The sequence below is a fragment of the Magnolia sinica genome, chromosome 18, assembly GCF_029962835.1.
Source record: "Magnolia sinica isolate HGM2019 chromosome 18, MsV1, whole genome shotgun sequence".
In the NCBI taxonomy this organism is placed as follows: domain Eukaryota; kingdom Viridiplantae; phylum Streptophyta; class Magnoliopsida; order Magnoliales; family Magnoliaceae; genus Magnolia; species Magnolia sinica.
This window is the reverse complement of record NC_080590.1, coordinates 35,152,324-35,173,091: the sequence shown is the minus strand read 5'-3', so window position 1 is coordinate 35,173,091 and position 20,768 is coordinate 35,152,324. Positions and strand designations below refer to the sequence as shown.

Sequence of the window (20,768 nt, the reverse complement as noted above, 5' to 3'; positions counted from 1 at the left end):
GATCCAAGTCTCAGATGGACCATGGTAGAGGAAACGGTGGCAATCGATCATTAAAAGCTTCTAGCATTCAAATAAAAGCTTTTCTTAAGGTAGTTGTTATCATTTTCAAAAAAAAAAATTTGCAACTACTCTACAATCAATGGCTATTTATTGGATGACTAAAATTATCGAGGAAAGGGCTTGGTAATTTTAGTAAAGGATTCAAATAAAAGCTTTTCTTAAAGTAGTTGCTATCATTTAAAAAATAAAAAATAAAAAATTGCAAATACTCTACAATCAATGGCTATTTATTGGATGACTAAAATTATGGAGGAATGGGCAACCAACCGTGGGATCCACCTTTGAAGTGGGTCGTTCATCATGTGGGGCCTACCTCTGATGTCCATCGATTGGCCCACCTTTGATCGACATATATATTTGTGTGCGTGTGTATGTGTGAGCAAAGACCAAAGTTGGGATTACAGTTTTTGGATCCCAGGCCACATTCAATTATCCAAACCATTGATTTGCGGCTTTCATAGTTGATGGTTATTGAGGAAGATTTCTAGACTCGGTAAATATCTCACCAATAGAAATTAAGGAAATGATCCATATTGAAAGGAAAAATATGTTAAACGATCAAAGGGTTCAATATTCCAGCTGGGTTTCCTTTTTTCTTTTTCTTTTTTTCTTTATTTCTTTTTTTAAAAAAAAAAAAAAATTCTCTCGGATGTTTACGGAAATGACCCACAGATCCATCAGCTATAGTCTCGATAGACATACCATGTTCTATAACGGTACCGTACATGGCTATCACTGGCCCTGCTTTTGATTCGCCTGATTTTTCTTCCTGCCTCTCTCGGGCTCAACTGCATGCATTTCATTTAAGCGTCATGATTTATACTCTTCGGAATATCAGACCTGTGCCCATGGTAATTAAGTGGGAATCACATCAACCCGATGATCACAACCGTCCGTTTTGCAGAAGCATTGAGAAGCTTCTTTTTTTTTTTTTTAATTTTAAATAAAGAAAAAAAAAGAAAAGAAAAAGAAAAAGAACTGCCCCCGGAAAAAATGCTAATTCTTACATTGGGTCAGAGTGGGGGTGGGGTTTTTTTTGTTTTTGTTTTTGTTTTTTTTCCTTTCCGTCTTGTTCCTGGGGACACAGAAACAACATTTTCAAGCAGTGGGGAGCATCAAAGGCCATTTTCCATAGAGCTGTGTACAACCATCCTCCAGCATCCACCCCTCCCTTTTTTTTTTCCTTTTCCTTTTACAGAGATTCGTCAAAATCAACTGTACAAAAGTAAAAAACCCTACCAACTTATTTTACAGTAGTCAAAAAGGAAAAATTAAGAGGGGAAAAAAAAGAAGAAAGAAGAAAAAACAAGGAAAGAAAAGAAAAGGGAAGAAAGAGCTTCCTCCCTCCCAATCTCTACAAATACACCTCTCCAGCCATCTCCTTTACCATCCCTTGAAAACACAGTCCACTCTCACGGTTTTATCGCCCTCCCAAGTATCCAATTCGTAGCTCCCCCCTCCCTTATGTCAGACCAAAATCCTGCAGCAGAAAAAAAAACATAAAATTTGATAACAGGCACTGGTGAACAACACACCTGCCTGCCCTCTTCAGGAACTCTCTTACTGACAATTGAGCAGCCCAATCATTTGAATCGCTTTGATAAATGAGCACAATCCAATTCATTCTCTTGCCACCAATTTCAGACCATTAGTTTGTAATTGTTCACCAGATGATTCAAGATTCCAAAGCAGTGAGTGTTCAGGTTGCAGCTGAACCTGCAGCAACAGAACCATCCCTCAGCTGCTGCAATGATATCTGCAGTGCTCTTTGCAGAGTTTCAGCAACGATTTTCAACCTCCCCTGGCTACCATCCCCTACAGAACTCCCAGAACCATACTCAACTGCTCTAGCCACCCTCTGTTTGCACTTCTCCCAATCTTCCACCCGTGACCAGCAAGCTCTGCCTCCATGGCTACCCTCCATCCCAACAAGAGATATATGAGTACTTTCACCAAAAGAGTATCTCAATCTGACAGACACACAGTAAGGCAACCATGCGGCACCTCCAGCTGCATTTATATGGGGTATGTGAGCAGGATCAAGAACAAAAGTGAGGCCAAAATCAACTGCATTGCGCGGACGATCATAGTGGATGTTGCTTTTCGATGTGCAGGGGTTATCAGAATTCTCGTCTGTATTATACCCAGCATGATTCTCTAGGCAAAGCTCAATGCGTGGCCTCTGGGCAGGGGCCATGTCGGCACCTTGTGGCTGTGACAATCCTTTCTTCCAAGCTATCAGCCTCAGGAATTCTCGGAGGACTGAAATGGGTAGGGTGAGAAGGGTGATGAAGGATGCCACGCGAGAGGCGTCATAAGGTTCTGATGCAACACGACGGCTGAAGTAGTCGCATATCTCGGATATTTCGGTGGGGGCCAGTTCATCCTGAGCATTAGCTTGGTTTTGCTGCTGCTGCTGCTGCTGCTGCTGATGGAATCGCTTCACACTCAGGACTTGCAGGAGAAGTTGCACTCTGTGAACACTTACAGCAAAAACATAGCCCCTGCAGCAAGGTTTATGGTTAGATCCAAAGAAATTAAGATCTTTGTGAGGAGAGTGATTATATAATGAATTCTTAAATCTATTACTAAACATTGGCCAAGGTTTTCCATCACAAAATCATACAAGCATTGTAAAAGCAGATAGAATACAGTCATTCGAGTAAAACTATACAAGCAGTGGAGGGGCACCCGTTGTATAAGATCATACACAAGTATTGTGCGAGAGTGATGCATAACATGTAAGAACTTCCTGAGAGGAACAAAACAGAATAAATGGGGACGTCAGGAGATGCCTAATTAATCAGATATGGGGAGCACTATACATAGAAGCAATTGCTATGAAAGCGACTTCAATCCCTACCTACCCCAGTCCATCCCTTCATCTGGATAATGAACATTTAAGCACCTCTTGAAGCAGACAGAAACAGATGGCAGAGTCAGCCTCGTGCTTATACTACTTTCCCTGTTTTCTATCACTCACTGATGGCCTGCCCAAGGAAGAATGAACAACCAGGGCATAAATATATTTCTTGTTCCCATAGAGGAGAAGATACCATATGAATGCTCGAACCTTTGACCCATGTGGTGGGCATGCAAGACGAAACCACCATTACATATATTTCTTGTTATACACTGGAAACTTAACTATCAGGGGGTAAGCCCAAATGTGTGACTGCCACGGAAGGTTAGGAGACGTCAACAAACAGTCCACAACTGGACATGTAATTATCATAATCTGAAATCCACTTTGCATTTGCGACAAATTACTATTGTGGCAACTCATCCACAGTACATGTGGCATGCATGCACCCATCTCAAGGCAAAAAAATGTCAGCCACATTGTTGATGCCTGATTGGATGATCCAAACCTAGTGAACATCAAATGGATGGTTAAAAAGAAAATGGCCGGCAGTGCAAATTTGTTTGAAATCAGATGGTTAAAGATTATTATCAATTTCAGGAGGTCCACCCTGATAAGGACATTAATTTGACGGCCTGGAGTAGTGTTCATGTAGCTCATCTGTATTTTGGATAGGACTGTCAACGGACAGGGTTAGGGCCAGACCAAGCTCTGTCCAAGCCCGGACTGCATCATTCAACCTAAGCTTATACCTAGCCTTGGCCTGTGACGGGCCAAAATAGTCCAGCCTCAGCCCGGTGCTATGCCACCATGACGAAATTGCATGAACACTGCCCTAACACTTTAATGTAGATGTTGGAGAGAGGGAGAGAGAGATGAGATCGCTTATAGGAACTACAAAGATCCAATTCCAGAGGGCCCTTTTGTCTACGTGAGCATTAGGTACGATGAAGATACTCCACAAAAATGCTTTCTCCTATATCTCTCCTTTCATCTCTTGCAGCCATTGTTTTTTGTATGCTGTGTGGAGAGAGAGAGAGAGAGAGAGAGTTGAATTTGGTAAGGAGAAGAGGGACATTCTTGGAAAACTACCAGGCCGGACTGACAGGCATTTGGACAAGTCCAAGCCTGGTCCACTTGAGAAACAAGCTCAGGTTTTAAGCCTGAGCCCGGCCCAAGGCAAAGCTTGCTCCAGCCCAAGCCCGACCAGATGTGGGCCAGCCTGGCCCACTGATAGCCCTAACTCTGGATTTGAGCAACATAGTACTTCGTAACAATCACAGGTGACTAGAGCAGCCATCATATATACACAATGTTTTAAATATCGACAATATCGGCCAATATATCCCACGATATATCTTGTATCCCACATGTACGATATAGCGAGCATTTTCAATTTCCGATCCCTTTTTTTTTGTTGAAATTATGTTAAATCAGTATCAAATGGTTAAAAATTTGTTGGTTCTTCCATGTTTTGCATAAAAAATCATGGTGTTGGAGCTTTGATTTCGATATCCATTGGTTCTTCATGTTCTCCATGTTTTTTTTTTCCTCAAAATTTTCCTTCAACCAGCTGTCAATGACTCAATTGAGACTAACTTAGAAGTATTTAGGAGTATTTGATGAAATAATCATCACATACACTCTAATTTTGAAATTTAAGTGTAGATGGTCTTGTCTGGGGAAAATTTGAAATTTCCCCAATTTCTCCAAAATTATTTGCAATGTTGCACTCCAAACATGAAATCAAGCATGTATGAGGGTTGATCTACTGATTTGTTAAGTCCTAGTCAATTTTCGAAAAGTAAAAATCATTTTTTAAATAAAATTATTAATTAAAAAAAATTCCCTTCAACCAGCTGCCAATTGAGACTAATTTTGAAGTATTTATTAGTGTTTGATGAAATGATCATCACAAACACTCTAAATATTATGCATTCAATATTAGTTCAATCAGACAACACATAACTTAGGACCCTATACAAAGGAAACCTATTATGTGCACTTTTCTTTGAGATGTTATGATTTAAAAGTGTGTATTAAGGTCTTTTCTAACAATCCCCGAATTTTCATTGAAAAATTCAACCATTTTCCCAATGTTTTCCCATGTTTCCCAAAAAGTGTGATAAATTACCCGATACAAACGATATATCCCGTGTGATAACCGATACGTATCTGTGATATATCCCGTGTGATAACCGATACATATCTGTAACCCAAGGATGTGATACGTAACGCGATACCAATATTTCGAACACTGTATATACATACAATTCCAAGGTGGATTGATTGCCAGCTACCAATGCCTTGCTCACACGAAAAACTATCCTACTAAAAATGACAACTATACAAAAATGCAAAACATGTTACATTGAACAACAATACCATGCCTAAGAAAAAGGATGTTAAAAAATAATTACAAAAATCCCATTTGTAAGGGCAGAACCAGAAACAAAAAACAAGAAGAAAGCAAAAAAAGACAGAAGGATTTCTACCTCTTGATTTCTACCTCTTAAGAAGAGAATAAGTTGTAGTTTATAAATAAATAAAAACAGCAACATATCATAAAATATGGGATACAAATAGACGTCTCAGCTAACCAGTTTGATAGAATGCACAAGCATAATGATAAAAGAGAAAAGAGAGAATAGGACATGTCATGAGCCGAGACATTCACCTAAACTGTGGTTCTGGTATCCATAGACTTGGACTCAAACCAATAAATAAATTATGCATTCCAAACTGAAACCACAAGAAACTATTACTGGATAAAGTGGGTCTAGATCCATCTTATCTTGTGGGCTAAAGTTAATTTCGTCATCCCAGAATATTCATTTTCCCTTGTCAAAAAGGCTTCAAAAACACAGCCAAGTTTGGGATTTGGTTATGAAGGTAAGATTTGGATGGATTTGGTAATGATTTGTCATTTAGACAGAGTTTTGAAACATTGATTAGGACTTGGGTTTGGATCAGTTATTTAAGCAGGAATTGGTAGATAATTGGTAATAATTTGTTATGGGATCCAACTTTAACTCGGAAGAATTTTTGAGAAGATTTCTGTGGCAGCTAAGAATTGGCAAGTCCTTAGGTTGTAAGTCATGTTTAATCAGCACTTCAAGTCAAAGATTGAGCGGAAGTGGTCAAGGTAGACAAGTTTTAGTAGTATTTTCACAGTATGACACAAGGGGTTGACATCGACGGGCTGAACACATGATCCCATTTTCCGTTTTGTTGATTTATTTTCGTATTTTCCCTAGCATGTAACTGGATTTTCGTTCTTTTGATCAATTTATCTTTGTTTATTCTCTCTGGCCATTATTTTTCTTTCTTATCATGAATTGCATATAGCATAAATAAAATTAAAGTACTCAAACATCCCAAAAACTCAACAAGCGCAGTGTGAGTGTGCTGAATCATCTCTAATGATAAAATTGGAGGATCTAAGTCTTACCCTACAAAGAACCGCAATGCTGGCTGTTCATTGTCCAAATTTAAGAGCGCCCCTTCGTTTTCCTTTAGAATCGATCCTAGTATCTCCTTCAGAAGACCGGGTAACTGTGCAAATAGCCATAGTACACCAAGGTACTTGAGTATACCTCGCAATACCTTCTTAAGAGCAGCAAGGGGAACCCATCCGCCACCATAGCCTCCATCATCCCCAAGCCCAATGAAGGCTGTATTCAAGTCTCCTCTAACATGTACAGGGACACCTGCACCTTGTGGTGCGCGTATAGGTAGTCCAGAACCCACAGCAGTTAAACTTGAAGATGCCAACATAGCATTGCTCACTCGGCTCAAATTACCTCCCTGGTTGCCGCCCATTGATGTAGGTCGAGATATTCCAGCAGTACCCGTAAGGTTTAGCCGATTCCCATTGGGCACAGGAGGTTGTGAACCTGAACTTGGGTTTGGAATGCTTGAATTCACAGGCCCAACAGTTGGGGCACCAACAGTAAAATTAGTTTCCAGAGCATTCAATCCTTGGGCAACATGCTCCATAATGAAAGGGCGAAATTGCGGGCATGGCAATGAACCCCCACCTTCAGGTTCCTTCTTGGCTGGTGTTGCTGGCTGTAACCAAACCTGATCTCCAGCAAAGCAGCGCATATCAACAGCAAAGTTTTTCCGATAGATGATGCGTATCCAATAGGGACCACGTAGAACAACCGAAACATCAATAGGCAACAGTGAGCTAGGAACAATTCCCGGCCCACCTCTTCCAGCAACAGATAACATGGCAACACTTTGAAGACTGTGATTCCCAAGAGGACCCATAACAGCACCTGCAACAGGATTCCCAACAGGGGCAGCCGTGGTTGACTGATTAGTGTTTGAGGTTGAACTGCTTGGCAACAGTCCCTGAGATGGCGGTACAAAACCATTTTGCTTGGGGGCAGGGTTGAGACCTGCTGTTACACCATGGATGCCAGGAGAAGCAGGACCCGTCATCCGTGCAGGGCGTATTGCACCAGCAAGAGCTATCAAAGGTCCTGCAGTCAGGCGAATGCAATCCAAAAGCGATGCCACCTCAGCTCCATTAATGAAATCTTCTAAAAACTGCAGCAAACAGATAATGTTATGCATGATGATGGACGGATCAAACAATAAACAATTGACAAGTTTTTTTTTTTTTTTTTTTGTTGTTGTTTTAAAATGCAACTTCATGATAGTGAGAGATGCTGTTGGGACTGAGATCAATCCAACACTTTTTAAAAAAAAAAATCAGAACAGGGATGGAGAGAGATGTTACTGGGAATAATATGAATACAACTTCGTGTGTATAGCACGTGCCACATTTCAAGGTTCTTGTTATGTTTTATGCCTTGCAAATCACCCACGTTTTCACAGGCACTATCAATTGAACACTGGCAACAATTGTGCATGTGCAGCTGGCTCTGTTTGTGTGTCACTGTAACTCCAGTAAATCATTTCATGGGTAGGTATAATTTTCTTGAACTTTCTCCATCTGCCAGATTACTGAAGATTTCGAGTAAAAAGGAAAAAAATAAAAATGAAATTTAAAAAATTACATAAGAAAACTGATGGTGTCAAGATGCTGTTATTCATGTCAATCTTCATGCAACTACTTGCAAGGTATAAAAATGCATAAACATGAATAACAAATACATAAGAGTCAGCATGGATAGCTGCCCCTCCAATTGGGCAAAATATTTCGTTTTCCCATATTGGTTGAGGGGCCAAGTCTCTCTCTCATATAAGTTGGCTAAGGCAGGGGTTTCCAGTTCTTCTCTTTGTATTGGGAATTCTCTTCCCCTTTTTTAGTTCTAAGGTTTTTTTTTTTCAATTTTCTCATAAAGAAAAAAAAAAGAGTTAGCCGCATCAGATCTTTAAATAGAAAAATTAACACGTACGCCATTAGATACTAGGGATGATTTTGTTTGTTATGGTGATTGAATGACCATACAAAGCACTTACTGGTAATAATGAGACCATCCACATCCCAAAAAGGAAATATCATACTAAGTTAAAGGTTAATATCCCAGAATGTCTGACATTAGAATTTTTATTTATTTAAAGCAGACACAAACCTTGGTGTGAGGCCAGAGTTGATCGGGAGAAACATGCATTGTGCAACCATCTTTACCTGCTTCCCACTCAACAACAAAACGTGCCATTATTGCAGGCATTGAGCCAAAACTAAACCACAAACTCATGAGACCAACTGCTTCAATCCTGAATGCTCTCCTCATCTGTTCAGATGTCTTATCCGCAACCTCAGTCGCACCTTTTATTCCAGACTGCACCTTATTTTCTGAGTTTACTCCACCATCTTCTAGTTTATCTTCAGCTCTTACACCAAGTAACTTCCTCATTCCAAGAGCAAATAAGCGTGCATTAGAAAGCCTCCTTAAATCTGCCACTAGCTTTTGTATACTATCATCCTCAACAGTCTTATAACTCAGAACAACACCTTCTGAATCATAACGGATATGAGAATCCACATCAGATGTGTTGGCAATACGGACACCATAACCCCATGGTGTACTGGAACTATCTTTCTGAAGGTCCCACAGGTCCCTAAAGTGTTGATCATTTACTTTGACATCCCAGTACATGCTTCCAGGTTTACCAAGCCTCAAGCAGATATGTTGCCATGAATCGTCTCTGGCAAATGGCAATCGGAACCACAAGTTTGAGGACGGGGTTCGCAAACCAACTTCTTCAACATAGGGAATATCAAGAGCATCCATTTGGCTGGTTAGCCGAGCATGTTTAATACAGAGAGAACAGTGCCTGACTACATGAAGAAAAGCAGCGACATATATACTGGAAGGAGCACGCCCATGGTTTGCTTCAGCCAAAATACTTCCATAGGTATATCCTTCGGTCTTAGATGTCACTACTGATGAACAGAGTGACTCTGAAGCAGCAGGGTAGCAGTTGGCTGATTCTGAGATTTTCCTTCTCTTTCGAGACTCTGTACTGGCTTCTACCCCTTGAAGCGATGGGATCAGCTTTAGTACATCTGAAAGAGAACGCTTCCGCGGATCTTTGTCATGTTTAGGAACAACATCACAACTTGGGCTATTAGAAATCCATGATTCTGGTGCAGGGCCTGAAAAAGATGATAGTACCCGTCAAAAATACTAAGTAAATTGCAATATATTCCCAAAAATTCAATACATGAACCCAGTTAAACCAATTTACTATTTTGAGCATGGGTCTTACATACGGGGGAAGTAGTCCACGGGCTAGATCCAGAAGTTTTGAGAGGTCCAACCATATTCCCTGTAGGAATGTTTCGAAGCACATTTGCTTTCATGCTTGGTCCAACGACCCTAGGGCCAGCTCGGAGTGGAGATGACACTCGAGTTGGCCTACCCGCAGAAACTTTAGCAGCCAACTCTTTTGAAGTTTCCTTAAGCAATCTTACCTGATCTTCATCCATACCAGAACGAGGACCAACCTCAAACGAATGAGGAGGAGACTTATGAGAAGATAACTCCTGATCGGATTTTGAAGATCTGACTCTCTGAAGAGATGGGCTCCGTACTGGACTAGGAGAGAAAGAATTGACAGGGCCAGATTGAAGCAATGCCTTTATATTGTTTGATGGATATGGAGAGCTATTTAAAGGGGGGCCACCAGAAGAAATTTTTGTAATATTATTAACCTGAGAAAGTTGCGAACCCCCCTCCCACTTAAGAGAGGTCAGTCCACTTTTTATCCCTTGAAGATTGTTTGGAACAGAACCAAAGTGAGAAAGAGAAGATGTGTTAAAGGATGAGGAGAGGTGGTTTTGCATGGGAAAGGGAGGAGCTGACGCTCCTTTCTCAAGCTCAAAAACTTTATCAACCACAGATGAGAAAATTGACTGTGGAAATCCAGCCATCTGCAGAGAAGCTTCCTGACCAATCTCAGAAAGAAGACCATGTTCTGGAGTCTGATTAGGACCCCCAACACTTGGTAAAGAAGAAACTAGTTTTTCCCAGTCGAGAAGGCTCAAATTCAATTCATCCTCAACCATTTGCATCTGACCAACATCGATTTTATTGAAACGTATTATGTGATTGGAGTCACCAACTGAAGGGGATCGTCCACATGGATCTGGCTGGGTCTCCAGCAGTTTAAAGAGCGGCTTAAAATCTTTATCAAGTTGCATTAGCAAATAATAAGAGCTCCCACACTGTGGAAACCCCATAAGCAACGAATCCGATCCATTCAAGATTGTCTTGGGCATCTTCACTGCAGCCAATCCCTCTTCATAAACCTGGACAGTCAAAAGCATGAATGTTATATACCACACGGACAAAGGTGCCATGTGACATATTTGGTATTTAAAATCACAGGAACATCAAATGTGTAGGTAAACACATATCAAGCATTTTTGCCAAGGTAATAGCCAGAATCTTATTTAATGGAAGTGTTTAGTCAAATAACTGCACAAGATGACCAAAATATATGTTAGTAGGGAGAAATTGCAACCAGAATTGGTAAAAGAGATACAGGTGCAATGACAAAATGACAAGGATGCATGGAAGGACCTCCTGTAGAGATAAATTATGTCATACATTTCATTATCATCATCATCATACATTTAAGAAAAGAAAATTTCATGGCGCATAACAGGCATTTGGTACAGGAGAACTAGTATGATCAGCCACTGGACTGCAATTATCCTCTACATATCGAGGATTGACAAGCTGCCAGGTTTGTCTTTTAAGGACTCAAGATATGAAGCGTACACAACGTCGCGTACACAAATAACGTAAATCCCCAGTAGCATACAAAAATAGCATAAATCCCCTGATGTGACACAGCTACATAGTGTGTAGCATATATAGTGTACTCTAATCTTTTCTTTCTTTCTTTTTTTAAAAGGCTTTGTTAAACTGTCAGTTTCAATTTTTTATTGAAAATGGTGGTGACCCATTCTTCTAACATGCGGCAACGACATTGAGTTATCCAGACCATCAAAATCGTGCCCCATTGTAGATGGAGAATATTTCTACTTCTAACCATATCAGACAATCTTAACCATCTAATAATGGGCCTCCATGTGTATGGATGTGGACTTGTGCCATATCATAAATGGTGTACAACTCACACTTTACAGTAACTTCAAATTTAACTCTGAAAACAAGATGCTTTCAAAAGAGGGTTTTCGAAAACCCCTCTTTCAAAACCCTAAGTTCCCTACACCCCAAATCCTTCTATTTGATCCACAAAGCCTTTGTGAAAGGGAGATTTTGGCCAATCAATCGACCCCAAAAAAAGATCCATTTGTTGTATTTTCAAGATCACAGCTCGAATGAAGGAGAAAATAAAATTTCACCCTTTCGACTTTTGCAATATCGTAAATGGTGTAAACCACACACTTTACAGTAACTCAAAAGTTAACTCTGAAAAAAGAAGAAGAAGAAGAAGAAAAGAAGGGCCTTTCGAAAGAGGTTTTTGAAAACCCCTCTTTCAAAACCCTAAGTTGATGCAAGCACCCCACCACTCCAAATCCTTCTCTTCGATCCAAAAAGCAATTGAAGGGGAGATTTTGGCCGATTGATCAACCCTAAAAAAAAGGTCCATTTGTTGTATTTTCAAGATCATTGGAGCTCAAACGAATGAGAAAATCATTTTTCCCCTTTGCACATCTGTGCAGCCACAAAGCTCAAAAATCCAGTTTTATTGTTGATTGAATCTCTTTTCAAGATTGATAAAGGTAAGTTCCCACCCCTTAATATTTGTTAAATGAGTTATTTTTCATTTCAGAGGATGATTTATTGTTTCTTCCATGGAATTTTTTCAGGTTTTTTTTTTTATTTTTTCCATTTTAGGATGTTGGTTACTACGCAATGTTGTAGGATAAGGTTGTTATCATTCTTCTTCTTCTTCTTTTTTTTCTTCTGTGCACCCACAAAGCTCAAAATCCAGTTTTATTGTTGATTGAATCTCTTTTCAAGATTGATAAAGGTAAGTTCCAACCCCTTAATATTTGTTAAATGAGTTGTTTTTCATTTCAGAGGATGATTTATTGTTTATTCCATGGAATTTTTTCAGGTTTTTATTTTTTTATTTTTATTTTTTTTAATATTCGTTTTAGGATGTTGGTTACTACGCAATGTTGTAGGATAAGGTTCTTATCATTCTTTTTCTTTTTTTTTTTTTTGTGGGGGGGGGGGGGGGGTGTTGTTCTCCTTGGTCTGTGCATGGCACGTTACTATGCATGTTGAAGGATAAGGATTGCCATGCAATTTTTCTCCTTTTCCTTTTCTTCTTTTTTATTCAGTTTTTTTAGATGGCCTACTATGGTGGGTGTTTGTCATCTATTATGATTTACTGATTCGTGAGTTCGTGACTCATGAACTTTTTTATTTTTTTAGTGAACTAAAAAGAGAAAGATGTCTAAAGGAAAAGAGAGATTTTGCCTAGAAATATGTTGCCAATAATCCAGTAGGGAAAGGTCATAGAAATTATGTGTTCTGTAAATTTTGTGGTCAAAGGTGTATGGGAGGCACGACTCACCTAAAGCATCACTTGGCCGGAACCCTCAATGGGATAAAGTCGTGCCAAAAGTGATAGAAGAAGTCAAGGAGCAGCATAGAAAGAGTTTGGGAGACTACTCTGATATGAAAGATAAAAGAAATGAGGTATTTCGAGAAATCGAGAGGGAGGGATCGACATATTATTCTGGTTCTAGTAGTGATAACATTAGTGTAGGTAATGATTTGTTTGTTGGCAGTGGATCTTCTGGTAACCAATTGGCAACAAGAGCAATGGGTCTTATGGACCAGTTTGTTAGTAGTGAGCAACAACCAACTACATTGAATTCAATGCAGATGAAGGAAGAGAGAAAAGAAGTGTGGTGTGATTGACAAATTATTATTATTATTATTTTTTTTTTAGAATGCTTTGTCATTGAATCTGTGTAATAGCCCATACTTTTCAACATGGTGTGAGGCTATTTGAAAGGTTAGGCAGGGATTAAGCCACCATCCATGCATGAGATGAGAACATGGATACTAAAGGAGGAGATTGGCAATGTTGATAATGTAATGAAAGGATACAAGGATTCTTGGAAAACTCATGGGTGTTCAATTATGCCTATTGGTTGGACAAATGGAATAATAGAAGCATAATCAACTTTTGATAAATACTCTGGCCGAACAATGTTTTACAAGTCTATTGATGCTTCCAATTCAATAAAAGATAGAAGTTTTCTATTTAAATATCTTGATGAGACTAAAGAGACTGAGGAAGAAAATGTGACTCAGGTTTTCATGAATAATCATTCAAGCTATGTGAGTGTTGGGATGAAGCTGATGGATAAGAGAAAAGATATATTAGACTCCCATGTGCTGCACACCGCATATCTAATGTTGGAGGATACTGGAAAAATGAAAACGTATTTTGAAACACTTAAAACAGCAAAACCAGTGACAAAGCCTATTTATGGGCATGGAATTGTACTAAGCATGATGAGAAGCTTCGGGAATAATAACAAACTTCTACGGCCAGCAGTGAAACACTTTGCAACACATACCTTACCCTCGGAAGTATTTACACGCAAAAGAAGGGTATTCAAGCCATGATCACATTGGAACAATGGTGTTTTGCTTGGGCTAAAAGACCAGAAGGAATTAAGATACAAGTCATTATAATGTTGATCCAAAGTTTTGGCCGCACATTGCCTTGTGTGTTAAGGGCACCAAACCTTTGGTAAGCAAATTTTGATCTTAAGGATATGTTTGTCTTCACAGCATTTGCGTACGTAAATGCTTTGCACCATGAGCATTTTCATATGCATCCACTTGTATACTAAAAGTTTTTCTTGTGTAAGTGATGCATGTTTACATTTTGGTTTATTTTTAGCAATGGAAGTCCTAGAATACGCAGCGGTACATAAGTGTAAAAATCTATGTCAACCTAATTGTTGACCTGACGACATCGTTAGCACACAACGTGGACATATTGGTTTCACAATGTATCCCACCACACTTAATGGGCCCCACAAGTACACGTCGAGAAGTGTGGAACCCACTATATGGAACTAGAAAATGAACTGAAGGTCCGATAACAAAGAAAATGGAAGATCCATATTGATTATACTAAAAAAAAGTCCAACCATTGATATGGATCATACATTGTATAGGACCCACATTAATGGCCTATCAGTCTTAAATCACCTTGTTCGGATGATCCTAACCATCCGACCAACAGGTATGGAAATAGATTATCCATATAGATAATACTAGAAGGGTCCAATTATTGACCATCCATCATTTGGGACCCGCCCTTGATGGCCCGTCCCTCTTAAATTACTTTAATCAAATGACCCAAACTATCCGACTAATGGCTATGGAAATGGATGTTCCATATTGATTATACTCAACAAGGTCTTATCATAGATATGGCCCATCCATTGTGTGAGGCCCACTCTTGATGGCCCATCCCTATCAAATCACTTTGCTCAAATGATCCTAACCATCCAATCGATGACTATGACAATGAATTATCCAAATTGAATATATACTTTGATCAAATGCTCCCAGCCATCCGATCAATGGATACAAAAATGATGACCCATATCGATTATACTAGAAAAGGTTTGATCAATGATACATTGATATGATCCATTGGGAAGCACCCTCAATTGCCAAGCCCTCTCAAATCACTTTAATTGAATGATCCTAACCATTTGATTAGCAGTTGGGAAAATGGATGGTTCATATTGAGTATACAAGAAGAGTTGTAAACATTGATATGAATCATCCACCATAAGGGGGGCCAACTTTGATGGCTCCTCCCTCTCAAATCACTTTGGACGATCTCCACCCAATTGGTGGTTGAAAATGGTCGGTCCATATTGACTATATTAGCGAGGTCAATTGATGTGGACCATACATCGTGTGGGGTGCACCATGCTCAAACCACTTTGATTGGACCATCAGATCAAAGGTTGGAAAAATGGACACTCCATATAGAGTATACTAGAGAGGTGTATGCATTGATATGGACCGTCTATCACGTGTATTCCACCTATTATTGCTCATCCCTCTCATCACTTTGATTGGATGATCCTAACCATCAGGATGGTGCCCATTGAATAAACAAGAAAGGTGTAAGCAGTGATGAGGATTGACCATCATGTGGGGCCCACCTTCGATTGTCCATCCCACTAAAATCACTTTGATTGGATTAGTTACAAGAACTTACAGGTACTAAAGTTATGTCGTAAGCAAGAGGCATATATGAGATGGTAAAATAGAGGGGTTCGCTTTGCATAGGAAAATGTTTCCTTATGGTGGGAGATGTGAAAATAAAAAAGGCATTTGAAGAGGAAAATTGGCCTATGTGAAAACATTTTCATTAGAAAATTGACGAAGGCACATGGGAGAATCTCTTTTACATCTGCAAATAGAAATTTACACATGGAAATGGGTGCAAGCAACAAACTTGCACATGTAAATTCCAATTTACAAATGTAAACCTAATTTGCACATGCGTGTTTGCACCGACTTGCTATGTAAACATTTTCAAACTTACCATTTTCTATATGAATAGCCTAAACAAAAAAAATAAAAATAAAAAAAATTTCACCCTCCCCCTATAACGAAACACTTTCCTTTGTAAATTGCAACATTGCCACCTTTAGTGTTACACTGTTACTAACTCTCTACTACACTCAACATGAACTGTTCATTTCCAAAATCACCAATCAAACGGTTAGGATCATCCAATCAAAGTGATTTAAGAGGGTTGGCAATCAAAGGTGAATATATGATGGACGGTCCATGTCAATGCTTTAGACCTCTATAGTATACTCGATATGGACTGTCCATTTCCCAAACCAATGATTGAATTCCACTTTTAAACCATTTCCCAGACCACTAATTGGATGGTCAGGAACATCCAAACAAAGTTATTTGAGAGGGATGGCAATCAGCGTACTCAATACAAACCATCCACTTCCCACACCACTAATCAAATGGGTAGAATCATCCAACTGAAGTGATATGAGAAGGATGAGCAATCAAAGGTAGGCCCAAATGACGGATGGTCCACATCAATGCGTAGACCTCTCTAGTTACTCAATATGGACAGTCCATTTCCAAACCACTAATTGGATGGTTACGATCATCTAATCAAAATGATAGGAGAGAGATATGCAATCAAAGGTGCGCATAAGTGATAAACGGTCCAAATCAATGGTTTTCCATTATATTTAATATGAACTGTCCATTTTCCCAACCAATAATTGGATGGTTAGGAACTTAGGATCATATTATCAAAGTGAGTTGAAACAACTAGCAACCAAGTGTGGACCACACATGATGTACGATCTACGTCTCAATGATTAGAGCTTTCGGAGTGTAATCAATATGGTTCTTCCATTCTCGTATCCGCTGATTGTATGATTAGGAGCATTTGACCAAAGTGGTTTGGGGGAAGCACGATGGGTGGGCCCCACATGATGGATGGTCTATATCAATGATTTGACCTTTTCTATTATAATCAATATGGATCATCTATTTCCATAGCCATCGATTGGATGGTTAGATCATCCAATCAAATTGATCCAAAACTGATTGACCATCAAGTGTCGGCTCCACAAGATGGATGGTCCATATCAACAATCAGATCTTTTCTAGTATTATCAATATGGATCATCCATTTCCAAAGTCATTGATCATAATGCTTAGGATCATCCAATCAAAGTGATTTGAAAGGGATGGGACACCAAGGGTGGGCCCAAACAATGGATAGTCCATATAATCTGATCAGAACTTTTACCAATATGAATCATTCATTTCCATTAGCCATAGATCAGATGCTTAGGATCATCCAATCCAAGTGATTTGGGGTGATGGGCCATCACGAGTGTTGCACACACAATGGACAATGCATATTAATGACCAGACCTTTTCTAGTACAAGCACATGGATTATCCATTTTCATAGCCGTTGATCAGACATTTTATGTCCATTTTCCATACCCATATGGTGAGTGGGTTCCACGCCTATTGATATGTGCCATTGGGCCATTCCATGTGATGCAATGCATATAGTGAATCCCTATGTCCACAATGTGTACTAACTAACAATGCTAGTGGATCAAAAATACATTGAAATAAATTTTGAAGCTTGCATTTTGTGGCGTAAAGAAACATAGGAAAATGACTTCCATAAGAAAATATGCTAATATGGCAAACATATTAGAACATTTATTGGGTAAAAACTATTATTCTACAAATGAATGCATGGGAAAATACTTTAACAACGTAAACCATTTGCATATGCAAGTAATGCAAAGACAGGAAAACATCGAAATACTCAACTGAACTCCATTTTATGTAAAAGTATCATGAAGCCTTCCAAACCAAATCCTAATCTAATTAAGAATTTCTAGGTTCCTCAAACTATTTACGACTATAAAACCAACCTACTACCTAACCTAACAATGTTGAAAAGAAAAAAGAAAAGGGTTTTTTTTTTTTTTTTCTTTATAAATTAGTAGTGATTTATAAAATCCTAAAACAAAACTGCTGATCTAAACAAAACATCAACCCCAACTACCAATCTGTATGCATATGCACATGTATGTACATAATACATACATTGATACATACATGAATGTATGCATGTAAATATGGGTTTGATCCCAAAGTTACGATAATGTTGAGTTCTTTGGGGCCCACCATGATCTCAAATTAGCCCCCTCGATTCACAGTCGAGACTAAAAATCAGGCGCCCACACCATAAGGAACTCTGTAAAATCATTCTAAGTGACTTTTTTTTTCTTTTTTTAAGATTTTTTCTAAATGAAAAGGCCCCAACAAATTTAAAAACATACGATGAAAGCCAAGCAAAGCTTAAAATAAAAGAGAACAAGTATAATTTGAATCATAGATCATAGGATTCAAATCATAAAATGTAGGATTCATATAAAAAGGGATTCAAAGGTGGGGTGCAAATCATTTTGCTTAAGATTCAACTCAAATAGTAAATCTTAGGATTTTGACACAACACTGCCAGCCAGTGAATTTTGTAGAGATACCGATACTTCGAACACTAGGCCCACCTAAGTTTTGGAATGGCCTCACGTGTGCATTGTCCCTTCATCATGACGAGATGCATTTGATGAGTGGATTGGATGGCATATAGACACACTATGGCAGGCCACATTTTTCTCAATGCTGCCATAACTTAAGTGTCAAAAGGCACACATGCACACAAGCATGCACATGAAGGTCTATCACCTGCTAGTTGTATGTGTGGCATCCAACAATCTAGCACAATTTCCCCATAATGAAAAAGGATGCGCTAAAAACCAAGCAAATCCAACCCTCAAGTGGGCCACCACATGAATTTCAAGGTTTCTAGGTGGTTGTCCATTGTTTTTTAGCATGTGATCCACATGATGATTGGGATTGGCTCTGTGATGTAGGGTGGATGAGAAAGAAAATATCAAGGAAAGAACAGATTTTTTGCACAAACACCAGTTGAATCTTTTAGGGTTTTTTCCCCTACAATACCCTTTTTTTGTCCAATTTAATCATTCATCAACTCTATATACATAAGGCCTTAGCAATCTTTATATAGGCCTAAATACAAAAGATAAATATCTAATGAGACCTTTCAAATCTAGACTTCACCATTTCAAGACTCGCTATGACATGGTAAATCCACTTGAAAATATCACACAAGAACTTCTATTAAAACTAGCAACTCCTTGAAAGATTTTAAATCTCATGAAAGTTCTCAAAAATTCCCTAGACATGGGCTGTTTTTTAACAACCAGACCATAGAAAGTGAACTATTAATAATCCCCAGGTCCTCTATCAACAGTTACCAATCATGTGTGATCAAAGTGGGTGACATTCAGAAGACACATCCGATCTGGGTCTACATGCATCACTAACACACGTGGGCTTATTGGATGGGTGAACCATCTGATCAGATCATGGCCCAATTGGGCTGAATCAATTGCTCTCAGTTGGGAAGAGCCCATACTCAAGTTTGGATCCCTACACACATCCATTGCCATTTGCAATGCTTCACTTTCTGCTTGTTGGGAGCTGATAATGTAGGCCCACTCAACGGATTGACCCTGCTTGCATTGGATGGTGTTGTAGATCACACGTACTCCTGTTTTCCTGCTCCCCACATTCTAGGCCCCACCTCCCACTTTTGTAGTAATGGAGTTGTGAGTCCATCAGCTCCTTGTTGACACAGTGTTGCCTTATCACTATCGGCCTCTGATTTATGCACCCCAGTTATAGTTGGAATGGGATGTGTCCATCTCAGCTTTGACATGCACCGTAGAATGCACGAGTCGACAGTTGAGCTGCTCATCTCCTCCTCCACCAATCCAACTGTCGATCCATTGTTTGTTTCATTAATCCATTCATTAAAATGGAAAACCACCTAGAGACTTTCATGTCATGTGTATCTTCCTGGATTGTTGTGCTTTCACTAAGCACATCATTCGTCAAATCTTCAAACACTGATAATGAATCTTATTCATTTAAAATCTCATATTCTTTGTAAAACTAGAGCATCTCAAGTTTTACATCATTAGTCATGATCAGGGTGTCCTGTATCCGTTACGATACGGCCGTATTGGCCGATACGTATCGGTAACGGCAGTGACCGTTACGTGATACGGGGCCGTAACGGGGCACCCCCCGATTCTGTAGCCGTAACGGCCCCGTAACAGTCAGGGCATAACGGTAAAAAAATGTCCTTTTTCTTTTCTTTTTTTTGCTTTTTAAGGTCTGTTTTTTCACCTTTTTTTAAAACTTGTTTCTTCCAAACTCTTCTTAAATCATTCTATTACTATTTTCGACCACTCTTGGCTTGATATCACAGATAAAAACAACTTACATTAAAGATTTTCTTGATTCGAAGCTCCGCAGGCCATTTTCTAGAAATTCTTCAAAAATAGATATTTATATTTTTTATTCAATGTTTTGCTTTTTGAATGGTAGAATATGATGTGTTAATCATAGTAGAAGATATTAATGTCCATTTTACAGATTGTTGTTGTCATTTTATATTTTTTTTATAATTTTTTCTATGTACACACTATTTTCGGCCTTTTTTAAAAAAATTCGAAAAATCATTTTTTATTGAATGTTTTGTTGTTTTAATGGTAGAATATGATGTATTAATCATACTAGAACATGTTAATGTCCATTTTACAGATTCTTGTTGTCCTTTTATATTTTTTTATAATTTTTTTCTATTTACGCACTATTTTCGGCTTTTTTAAAAAAGAATTCGAATATATTACACATGTAAGATATTTTCATATTACATTCATTCTAATCATTGATAGTAGATAGTTAGAAAATTAAATATATGAGTTTTGCAATCAAATCTAGGTT

General features: G+C 38.8%; 1 protein-coding gene across 2 annotated transcripts in view; it reads right to left on the bottom strand.

The window, feature by feature from the left end:
• Positions 1-1,198: 1,198 nt before the first annotated feature.
• Positions 1,199-20,768, bottom strand: part of LOC131234004 (mediator of RNA polymerase II transcription subunit 14) — a 58,502-nt gene continuing 38,932 nt past the window's right edge. Inside the window, exons 5-8 of one of the 2 annotated variants that reach the window (XM_058230948.1) lie at positions 9,614-10,655; positions 8,473-9,500; positions 6,375-7,480; positions 1,199-2,564 (exon numbers count right to left, since the gene is read on the bottom strand). In XM_058230948.1, coding sequence (XP_058086931.1) covers positions 1,760-2,564; positions 6,375-7,480; positions 8,473-9,500; positions 9,614-10,655 — 3,981 coding nt within the window. In that variant the 3' untranslated portion in view covers positions 1,199-1,759. The remainder of the gene's footprint in view (positions 2,565-6,374; positions 7,481-8,472; positions 9,501-9,613; positions 10,656-20,768) is intronic. The other variant, XM_058230950.1, reaches the window with a different exon arrangement.